The sequence below is a fragment of the Dermacentor variabilis genome, chromosome 4, assembly GCF_050947875.1.
Source record: "Dermacentor variabilis isolate Ectoservices chromosome 4, ASM5094787v1, whole genome shotgun sequence".
Taxonomy (NCBI): domain Eukaryota; kingdom Metazoa; phylum Arthropoda; class Arachnida; order Ixodida; family Ixodidae; genus Dermacentor; species Dermacentor variabilis.
The window spans coordinates 23727374-23739511 of record NC_134571.1 but is presented as its reverse complement, the minus strand read 5'-3'; the positions used below and the strand labels follow the sequence as shown (position 1 = coordinate 23739511).

Below are 12138 nucleotides of genomic sequence, written 5' to 3'. Positions count from 1 at the left end.
GAGTGAGCGCCAGTGAGTGTGAGCGGCATTGAGTGCGAATGCGAGTGAGCGCCAGTGAGTGTGAGCGGAATTGAGTGCGAGTGCAAGTGAGTGCCAGTGAGTATGAATGGACGTGAGTGCGAGTGAGTGCCAGTGAGAGTGAGTGGAGGTGAGCTCGAGCGTGAGCGGGTGCTTGTGAGTGTGAGTGGAGGTGAGCGTGAACGTGAGTGAGTGCGGGGCCTGGAAAAATTATGGTGAGTGAGTGTGAGTGATTATTCTCCCACACTGCCAACCTATGCGTAATGTACTGATTCGTATCGATGCGCTTCTTCGTCATTGGAACGAACGTTCTCACGTGGTACATTGTTATCTATCTATAAAGAGTGTTCATATTTACTCGCGCACAGCCAAATCTCCTACCGAATACAATGAATGCAAGCACTGAATACAAGATGGAACATAAGGAAATTAATTTCAGTGAATGACAACATTCAATCAATCACAAAATTTGCTTTCGCCGCAGACAATACTACTCCACAACTGAAATAGGTGGCCATAGATAAAAGCTGCACATACGCAGTTTGACTTATACTCCAGGCATCCGTTGAGCGGCAATAAATGAAGATTACGTGCACAACCAACAAATTATTGAAAGTACTGGGTTCTCGTATATAGGAACTTTTTCACACATCCGCAAGTATGGTTCAATAGTATATATGCAGGTGCGCTACCACTAGCACAGAAACACGATATATTAATGGCCTTCACCGCACACGAGATTTTTCCAAATTATGAGACGTTACCTGTAATTGTTCAAATAAAGACTGAGTGAGAACAAACAGTACGCGTTGACACTTAGACGCGCTTGGCTCCTGCGAACAACGCCTATACTTTTTAATCTCGTAGAGCACACCAAGTGCGCACAAGTACGAAATAAATATTTTTAAAAAATTGATACGCCGCTATTAGCTTGGTAAAATGTCTTTTGAGAACGCTAGCTTTACAATTAGGATAACGAGTGTATTGCAGCTCTAGTGGTTCCCTTTAAGATGGACTAGATATGCGGGCTGAAGTGGGGAATCGCGTCATTGTGCTCGTGCCGGATTCTTGGGTTACGGATCGCGTAAGAGTTGCGAATGAAAGATTAATTAAATTGTGAGGTTTAACGCCCAGAAAATGGCACAGAGGGACGCCTTAGTGCGCAGGACTCTGGATTAACTTTGACCACCTGTGCTTCTTTAACGTTAACCTAAAGCTAAGTGGAGGAGCGTTTTTTGCCCACCGCCCCCATCGAAATGCGGCCGACGAGGCCGAGGGGGTCGAATCCTCAACTTCAGGTTCGGCAGCAACAACGCCACAGCCACGGATATATCGCGGCAGGTGCGAACGAGATATCTACCACTTCGTCTCGGCACAGTGCGTTGCCTTCAGCGTCCCCCTAACAGCAGCCGCCTGATCGAGCCACGACCTGTCGCAGCGGCCGCATCCGGCAACAGCGACCTGCGGCGCCAGGTGTGGGAGCTGCTGGTGGCGCTGTGCGGGCGCGGCGGCGAAGGCACCCGGCGGGCGCTGTCCACGCTCGACCAGCTGGCCACGCTGCGCGCCCAGCGCACCCGGCTGGCCGCCCTCGCGCTGGCCATCTCGCGCGGCACCGACGACGAGGCGCCGCCGCTGCTGGCGCTCGCCAACAAGGCGCTCAGCGGACGCGACAGGGCCAGGCTGCGCGCCGAGCTCAGGGCCCGAGGGTCGCAGGTGAGAACTGATCGAGCGTGCATCTTGCCCGCCTCCCCTTAGCTAGCCTCTCGTGTGAAAGTAAAGAAATGGACAGGTGGGTGGGAGAAGCTCCCTCAAGCATAGCTACTACGAACTCGAAGCAGTTTATGCCTGCTGGTTACAGCGTATCTTGGTCTTCTTTTTTTTTTTTTTTGGGGGGGGGGCAGTTTTCTTGTATCTTTATATTCATTGTACCTGTATAATATAACGCTCGCTCTACCGCAGACGTTACAAGTGTAGGCCACGCATTATAATGTAATGATTTGTACTTCTTTTTTTATCTTTTTTTTCATTTCGCACAATTTTGTTCCATGCTAACTATTCTATATGATGGCTTACGCTTCGTGTGCTTATGTTCCATCTAAATATATTTTGCGTTCTGTTCTTCCTGTTACGAAATCACTTTTTGTAACTTTTCCTTGCCTCACGCAATGCTCCGATGAAAAGAAAAAAAATAGACAAAGCTACAGAAACCTTTTCCCTGCCCACCCACGCCCATGGAAGCCCACTCCTTTCGATCACTTGCCATAGAAGATGGCTTAATAGAAAGGGATCTTAATTAAAAGGAAAATATGAATAATAAACACAGAATAACATTTAAAGTAGAGAACGAGAATATAAGGACAAGGAGACTGAGTGGCGCCTACAAGACATCCGGCGGATAAGAGAGGTGAGTCCAGAATGCAAACAGGAACACTGATCATAAAAGCCCTCGCGCGTTCAGCCCTATTTTCCTGGAACAACATTCACTAAACATATCGTCACTAAATCAACAACCACATCAAATGTAGCTCAAACATATTTTCGTGGCTGTATTTCATGTTGCAAGATGGCACGACTCATGCTATAGATACACTTTAGGGGGAGGGGGGGGGAGGATCGAGCGGTGACATGAAATAGATAAAACGAAAGTACGGCGAAAATAAGTTCTTTGTGGGCTCCCCAAAAAAGAATTGACACTCGTTGGCACTCGATCATTTTTGCGGACAGTTACTGCGTAGGAAAGGCACTGCTAGTTGCGACCGCTTGTTATACAATGCTCTTTTGTCGGGCCTACGTACAACATGCATTACAAATTGCTGTCGTAGGCAAGCGATACGCCGACTTATGTCTTCTTTTTATGTCTGCGATACGCCGACATAAAAAAAAAAGCCGGGATGAAAGAAAGAAATAAAGAAGAAAAGCTTGAAGAACAATAGAAAATATTTTATAAAAAAATTTTCTGGCTGATAGTTGATGAAATAACGTGGTTCTCTGTCACTTCCGATAAACTGTGTTCTCAAGTGGGAATGAACCGTGATGTCATTATTTAGCCAGCGTTAACGAAACATCTTTTGATTATGACTTGTCAGTTTAATTGACCCGTTCGCGTTCACCCTTCCACGATGCACTTCAGCCCTATGGCTTCACTTGCAAATGCAGAGAAAACATCTTTGATATGTCAATATAAAAATATATACGAATAAAAAAGAGGCGGCAAGGTACCGTCAGTCCCACTACGAGGAATGTGACATACTTCATGGCATTTTAGTGCCTTTTTTTGTTCTAATTGCAAGTGATTGTGCCTTTTTTCGTTCTAATTGCAAGTTATTGCCTCTAGATTGGCTGCGAAATGCTTAGTAGCTCAAAAGTTTCACTTCATCAGTCATCATCTTTCATTCATTTAACAATTTAACATTGTGGAGAAGGCAGTGACATAGTGTATTTCTTGTCAAAATCAATCAATCAATCAATCAATCAATCAATCGATCGATCGATCGATCGATCGATCAATCAATCAATCAATCAATCAATCAGACTTTGCAAAGAACCAAAATATTCGTGTTTACAATTCATGTTAGTATTTGCCTTTACGATTGGAATGTGTAGCCCCGCTATACTAGTTAAGCCAAATATGCATGGTATGGTACAGCTTTATCAAAAGAGAGGTGACTCATCGGCCTATTAAGGCTAATGGAGTTGTGGAATTGGGAGATGAGGACAGGGCCAGCGTCCGAGGAAGGCTTCCCCCGCACTTGCACCATAAAATTCCACCGCGTGGGGGCTGAGTAATTTCTCTGTGAGGTACCGTGGTTCGTAAACTTAATTTGGCAGGCGTCTCCAGCAGGTGGCACGCAAAATTCCGCAAGCACGCTTCGCCGCACAGTTGCCTCATACATGAACTGCATGGCAGTGCTCGTGCTCCGGGCACATATTACTTTTGCGCCCGCGCCCAAGATTGCGCGCTTCCTTGAGGGCGAGATCAAACATGTTGGTGCTTCTGCCGCGTGGAGAAGCCTTCTTTAAGGTGCTGCAAGAGCTATGACGACACTTATTCGATTGTTTGCAAACCCTGTGATACACCTGCCCGGCTCCGAAGAAGAAATGCGTGGCGCTTGTAATGGACTGGTACGAACACATAATGTTTATCGACTCAGACAGGCACGTATACTTAACGTATATAGCAGTTGTCTCAAACTCATACCACGCGCCGATGCGCAAACACTCTGCTTTGGGTACACTGTGGCGCGTTCAGGGTTAAGTGCAATCGAACATGGATTAGATAAAGTGGCAGTGCATGCGTGTAGCTCGATAAGGGCCATGCGGGCCGCATACAAATTTTCTTTGAAGAGCGCGATTGCATGCGGGCAGTTTGTTTGAGGCCCTTTAACTGCAAGACTATCTAGGCGGGCAGTGCTGGTACATATAATTGCGAAACGTAACGACAGAAACAGCTATTGAAAGTGAGCTAGTTTAATTCAATTGATTTCGGTGCGCTTTATTTATCGGATATCTCTGTCTGGCTACCCGGGCTGAAAGTTTTAGAAACACCTTGACGGAGGCCCACGTAGCCGCTACAAGGCAGATAAGACAGAAGCAGCATGTAAGATACAGTAGTGAGCAGTGTATAACAAAATGTATATCACAAAAGAAAAAAAACAGTATTTACACTATAAAAACACTTGAGAATAACAGGACAGAATAGTCACCTGAAACTCATCGTGCATGCAAGCCTTAGTCACCAAGCACAACACGAAAGTTAGAGGACCGACAACGTCGCTGGCTCGTGATTCATCGTGGTGTCTGAACATCGAGATGAATATGCTCCAGCTATACCAAATTTTATTCTTTCATCCGAGACACCTAAAAACAACAGGAATAGTGATACCAACTATATCTTTTATCCTGTAATACGGGGGTTACTGCGCTATAAACACACGGACAACAGAAGTAGAAGTGGACTCAAGTGGGGGAAAAAAATAAAAGCTGGGTGCAGTCCTGTCCACTTCTACTTCTGTTGTCCATGTGTTTATAGTGCAGTTAACTCCCGTATTACAAGATGAACTTCCACCATCTAGCCCAAATTGCCGCTCTACAACTATATCTTTCACTAAACTTAACATAAGAAAAGTAGCTAAAGATTACAAAAAGAAAGAAAGCAGAAAAGTAAAAGCAAAACAAGAAAGCAATATCATGAAATTTCTGTGTCGGTGCTTCTTGCACAGGTTCCTGCGGGCCTGACGTCTCCACCTCCCGAAGAGAGCGGATGGCCGTCGGCTACGTCGGGTCGGCCGGAGACGTTGCAGCAGGCCTGGACGGCCCTCTCGACGAGGGCCTCCGGCAGCGGCAAACGCGAGGCGTACCTACTGCGCGCCCTGCAGCGTCTTCTGGCCGACGACGCCTGGGACACACCCGTGCGACAGACCAAACACAGCCAGACCAGCCTCGAGGCCCTGGACCGGTGCGGAACGGGATCCGCAGCCGCGGCTGCCGTGCCCGCGAAGAGCGTCGCCACGACAGCTGCCGTGACGCAGACCACTGCAGCGGCGACTGTCGCAGCTTCCGCGCCGGCCGGCGACAGCGGCGGAAGCAACAGGAGGTGCTGCAGCTGCCGCTGCCACGAGCCAAAGCCCGCGGAGATTAAGGCAAGAAAACCAGAGGCTGAACCGTTGAATATCTGACAGCACCCGCGCTTGGGATGGTGGTGACGATTTCGCCTATGGCTGTGAATCTGTTCAGCTACTGAGCTGTTTGGACGTCTCGAAGCTAGAGCTTTGTTACAGGGACGTCGTAATGAGAAGCTTCGAAATTATTTTACCCACCTTCGCTCTCACTCTCTCTACACTTGTCCGCGTAAAGCTTCCGACATTACAGAAGCAACAAGCCCAGCCTGTCACCCCTACTACGTAAGGCGACAGTTAGTGTGCGCCGCATTCCCACCTACCCGTGGTGTTCTTGCGTTCTGTCCTGATAGGTGTAGAGCCCGCGGCTTCGAATCAAATCAGGGACACTGTGCTCGACAGCAGGAGAGCAGCGTGGTTTGTCTACAGTACGGTGTTACTTGAGAGGAGAAGAAAAGAAGCTTTTCCAATCAAATCTCCCGTTTTGTAAGCTGCTTCTTGACGAATAGCTTTTCTAGATAAGCCATTGCTTTAAAGCACAAAATGACAGCTTTTCTCGTTCACTCGTCTGCACCAACGCTATCACGAAAGCGAAATTCATCAATCATTATGCAATGTATACCACTGTATGCAAACCTACTGCCAGTAAGTTCGCAGTAGGTATACTCTTTTACCATTTCGTCTCCAAAATTTCGTGAATCCGTGTGACAGAGAGAGAGAGAGAGAGAGAGAGAGAGAGAGAGAGAGATGGGGGGGAGGTCATAAGGGAAAGACCGGGAGTTTAACCAGGTTGAGCCTGGTAGGCTACCCTGCACTGGGGAAAGGGTAAAGGTATTGAAAAAAGGAGATGGAAGAGAGAAGTTCACGCTTCGCACAGTTACACAGACAAGCGTTCATCGCTGAGTTAGTTACAGGCGGTCATACAAACTGGTGTATTTCAAAAAACGCAGCAACGCCTTTGCATCATTGTACATAGCAGATGCACGAGGCCACGGGCCCAAGATGTACCGTGCTGCAAGAACTCTAATGGAGAAACAAGAAATTAAATAGATTTCATACTCTTTGCCGATTCCAGCATAGCGCAGGATGTTAAATGTTAGGTAATGTAAAGGGCAGTGATCACAGGTTACTGAGGTCTCGGATTTCTCTCAAACTGAAGAGAGAAAGAGCAGGATTAGTCAAGAATAAGCAAGCTAACCTAGACGCCGTAATGGTAAAAGCAGATGAATTCAGGCTGGTGCTCGCAAACAAATATGCTGCTTTAGACCAGGAAGATGAAGATAACATACAGGTAATGAATGAAACCGTAACTTTAGGCTGATTTCCGAAGCAGCAATAGAAGTGAGAGATAAGGCATCAGGGCAACCACTAAGCAAGCTAGGTCTCATAAGTAACAAAGGATCTAATGAAGAAACGACAAAACATCAAAGTGTCTAGCTTGAGAGATCAAACAGAATTCATTGGACTGTTAAAGCTCATAAAGAATAAGAAAGTAAATGATATTTGAAATTAGAACGTGGGAAAACTTGAGTAAACAGTAAAAAATTGCCGCAGCATAAAATCAGTGAGAAGAAAATTTGGCATAGGACAGGGCAAGATGTAGTCATAGAAAAATAAGCAGTGTATTGGCATCATGAAGTGCTATGATATAGTAAAAGAAGCAAATTATATACTGACCTGTACAGTACCCAGAGCAGTCACGCAACTTTCATTTGAAATAGTGATGAACAGAACTGCTTGTTGGCCTAGTTGGGGCTTGTTAAAACACATATTTTTTGCCGCAATTTAACACACACAAAAGGAAAACACATAAACACAGCACGGGCGGTACTTCCAACTGGTTTAATTTGGGCTGTGACCCATGAATATATATACACATACACGCATGCGCTGGCTGTTCACAAATCTGTGTGAACAAATCACAAATGTGTGTGAAATTGTTTACAAATCTGTGGGAAATTTGTGTGTGTTGAATTGCGGCATAAAATATGTGTTTTAGTGATGAACAGGATACAAAGGCTCCTTCTATAACTAGCGATGAAGTTAAAGGGGCCTTGCAAGACATGTCCCAGGAAAAATCGGCAGAATAAGATGGAGTAACAACATATTTAATTGAAGATGGAGGGGACACTATTCTTGAAAAGCTTGCTACATTTTATACGCAGTGCCTCACGACTTCAAGTGTACCAGACAGCTGGATGAATGCCAAAGCTATTCTAATCCAGAAGAAGATAGACGTTAAGGAATTGAAGAATTATCGGTCAATTCCCTTTCTTTCAGTATTGTATAGATAAATTAAGATAATTTCCAAGATAATTTCCAATGGAATCACGGCAACACTTCAATCAACCAAGAGAACAAACTGGCTTCAGGAAGAGATATTCTGCAACGAATCACGTTCATCTCAACAATCATGCAATTGAGAAATCTCCGGAGTAGAATCTAACTCTCTATGTGGCATTCATAAATTATAAAAGGCGTTTGATTCAGTAGAGATACCGGCAGTCATGGAGGTCATGGCGTAATCAAGAAGTACATAAGGCAGAGGGGCGTAGCCAGGGGGGGGGGGCTTATGGGGCTCCAGCCCCCCCCCCCCCCCCCGAAATTTTTTCGTGCTGTCCATGCACCGCCGACCAAAGCTACACCCGGTGCCGGAAATCATTCTGAATTTTGTCTAGAATGTCTTTTTCACGCTCGAAAAAACATTTCACCGCGAACATTTAGAACTCGGGCGTGCTTTCGCGACAACGTCCATGCACCGAGACTTGCATAACGCAAGCAGCCCCATCCGAGCAAAAAGATTCAAGGGCGTTTTGATGGCTAACAGGCTCGCCGCGGCATCTCGCGGAGGCCGAGGAATCCACGGAGCGCATGGATGTCAATTCCGAAACTTTATGGGTAAAACCTTCTCATAAGCTCTTGATACGAAACGTGCATTGGCATTTCCAATGTTGTGCTTTCGATTTTCAACTGCGGAACTTTGTTGGTTTAATGCCGTTATAAACATTTGACGCCAAATGTGTATTGACTTTTCTAAAATCGTACATTGGAACATACAACAAGGCAAGCCGAATCAACACGCTATCAGACAAGTTGACAAAGCACGCAGCGAGCTCCGATGAGACGAAGCGTTGTGGTGGTTCATTTGTGCCGCCATCTCACACAAAAAATATCAACATTTCTTTTCACCTACTCCAAAGCATCCATGTCAAGACACTAAAGCCCACAAAGGTAGCTTACGTTCATATTTATTTTTTCTACTTTGACTTTCGTTCACGAGGACACATTGAACCTCCTTAATTTTTGTTGTTCTCGATACCCTACCAGCGGGGTGCCGGAGCCAGCCAGAGCGCACGCGTTTTTATCGTGTTGCCCCGACCACCGCGCGGCGCAGTTCGATGCGCGTTCGGTTTCCTCTGGCCGAGTGGATTTTCGACTAGCAGAGTTTTGGACGCTTTCTGGCTAGCAGACGAGAAAAATGAACAATGGTCACTCGCAGCCATCCCTGTGGGGACTCGACGGATTGCACCGCGTTCGCTTGAGTGCAACGCCTCCGGAAAGTCTTGTCTAGCCGGTGTAGGATACCAGCAGTATGCGTATGGTTCTAGGTGGACCAAACGTCTCACGTTTTCTTCGATATTCTTTCGATAGCCGCATTAGGGACCCAAGTAGGCATTCAATTCTGTAGACACTTTCCTTTGCGTTTTTTTTTTCATATAGGTGCCCCCGCCCTACAAAAGTAAAGAAAAAAAGTTGTGACGCAGCGAATGGTCGCTTGGTGAAAGTTCGATTTTGTTACTTCTTTTGCGGAAAGGAAAGCAATGGGCCACGGGACGCATCACTTCCCGGATACTCTTATTATATTATTGCGATAGCAATTATACAGACACTGTCGGCGCATTCCTGCCGTGGCCCTCGCCCTCATGTTCCGTATAAAGTCCAAGGGCGATAACCTCGGGACCACGCGCCGCATACTGTATGTGCGAGTGAAAGCGTAGGGGGGAGGCGGTAGCATGGGTTTGCCGACGGTGGTGGCTCAGTCTTGTGTGCGCAAAGAAAAAAGTAGGGAGGAAGCGCGCCGCCTTCCGTCGCGCGCGATACATCGGGGCGAGTGGATGGAATGGGGGCGGAATCTAGGATTCCTGGAATCTGATTGCGCGACCTGTTTATTTGCTTTATTAGATGCATTCTACACGGTGACTTTTTCTTGGATACGTAGATTTATTGGATACTTATACGTCCATTTAATTATGTTGTTGCGAGGTTTTGTGTATACGTGCAGCTAACTTTGTTTCCAGTGACACTTTTCTGCCCTTTTTCAAACTGTATATATATATATCTTCGCATTTTTAATATACAAGGGCGAGTCAGATCAAAGTGAGTCTACCCAACACGCGCAATAATGGTTCGGTTGATTATCAGCGAGGTATGCGCGTAGCACCCAGGCATCTCTCATTTACAAAAGTGACAAGCAGTTGTGAGGAAAAATGTTCTTTAATGCTCTCATACACTGGGTTGAACATGGTTGCGTGACGTAATGGACGCTCCAGAAGTCGAGCAGCGTGGTGCCGTGATGTTTTTGACAGCTGAAGGTGTTTCCTAAAAAGAACTTAGTCGCCGTATGGCTGCCATTTACCTTGAACATTGCAGACTATCAATTATTTCCGATATTGTGAAACGCGGGATCCTACGTGTCATACTCAGGAACAAACGACGTGGAAAAATGACGAATGGGGTCATCTTGGTCCACGACAATGCCCGTCCCCACGTCGCTGATGTGGTTAATATAAATCTGGCGAAGTTCAAGTGGGAAACGCTGCAATATCCGCCATACAACTCAGATCTGCCGCCTTGCGACTTCTACATTTTGGGGCAACTGAAAAAACAGCTCAAGGCAACCAGATTCTTGTTGGACGATGACGTGAAAAAGTCAGTTGCAGACTTTGTGGAGGAGCAACCCAAGGAGCTTTATGATACCGGAATCACACGATTCGTTAGTCAATGGGACAATTGTCTGATTGCTCACGGAGACTTATTTTAAATAAAGTACTCCGTTTGTCATATATTCGCATTGGATCACTTTCATTTGACTCGCCCTCGTATATTTTCAGAACTCCTGATTTTTATACGTGCTCTCTGTTGCGACTATAATTTCGGTGCAAATACTCACGATACTGGAACGGTGACAGCTGCTCCTGCGTAATACATTGGAGCAAATAACATCGGCATTGAGATTTTTCACTGACCGCATGTGTGCAAGAACGTAAACAAGGTTCTTGAATGACGAAGTTTCATTAACATATTTGTCCTCAACTTGGTAATTTCATGGTCTTTACATTTTTCATATCAGCGGCATGCAATGCTTTGCTGGTTTCGAACTGATTTAGTTGTAAAGTTCGTATGATATTTTCTTTACTTATTGAATAGACAAAAACATGGAAGCATCGATATCCGTTACTTTGGGCACAATTTTTGGCGCATAAGAGTATATTCTTTTATAAAAAAACTAATTATTTTACTTCTTTTGACAGTGCGTAGTGTTCAAGAATTCGTTTACAGCATCTTTGGCAATGGCAATGCAGTTGTTATTCATGTATTTGATCCCTCGACAAATTGTTTAAGAGGAAGCTCTAGCTCGGGCCCAACTTCGACGAGATCTATTCAGATATATGTAAAACGCAGAAACGCTTTTCCAAGATAACCCCTGGATCGCTTCTAACTAAATTTGTTGCATTTGAGAGAGAAAGTTAAATTATAGTGTCTGTTAGAAGCGGAATTTCGATTTGGGGCCTGAATTTTATTTAAGATATCTTGAAAAGTTCTAAAGTAAAAAAAAAACAGAAGCACGATGTTTACAAACTAATAGGTCTGCATCAAGAACAGATATCGCCGTTCCGTAAACGGCATCTACTATAACAGTCAAGGCGGACAGATTTGGTATGCCAGTTTGTATCTTACGTGAATTAGTTACGTTGTGTACAAGGGTTCTGCAAAAGCCATTTTTCCATAATACTAAACTTCTTTAGATTCATGTGTAACGTATCAATTTCGTCCGCTGTAGATTCACTATTAGGTGCAATTCACAGAATTGTGATATCATTTTTTATTGTTGAGTTTGAGTTTTAAACGTGGGAGTTTCGTTTCTTGAAAATTTGCAATTTTCGCCAGTTTTTAACAAAGAATTGTCAACCTAAATAAAAAACTTTAAACAAACAGTCACTAGAATTTAAGTTTCTTTTTTAAATGCAACAAACCTCGTCAAATTGGTTGCAGTGGTTGCCGAGAAAAACGAATTCTCCTTCTTCATGTACTTAGATAGGAGCGCCCGAGCTAAAGCCTCCTCCTAAGGAGGAGGCCGAATTGCAACGTGAGCCCCCCTCCCTCTTCGAACAATATTTCTGGCTACGCTACTGATAAGGCATACCTAAATATCTTGGGAAATATCTACAAAAATTCCACAGCTACCTTGCTTCTCCACAATGAGAGTAAAAAAAAAAAAAAGCAA

At 45.1% G+C, this 12138-nt stretch overlaps 1 protein-coding gene across 1 annotated transcript in view; it reads left to right on the top strand.

Annotated features, from left to right (window-relative positions):
* Positions 1-12138, top strand: part of LOC142578809 (uncharacterized) — an 81992-nt gene that overhangs the window by 11697 nt on the left and 58157 nt on the right. The window contains exons 2-3 of the mRNA XM_075688401.1: positions 1457-1731; positions 5238-5657. Coding sequence (XP_075544516.1) covers positions 1457-1731; positions 5238-5657 — 695 coding nt within the window. The remainder of the gene's footprint in view (positions 1-1456; positions 1732-5237; positions 5658-12138) is intronic.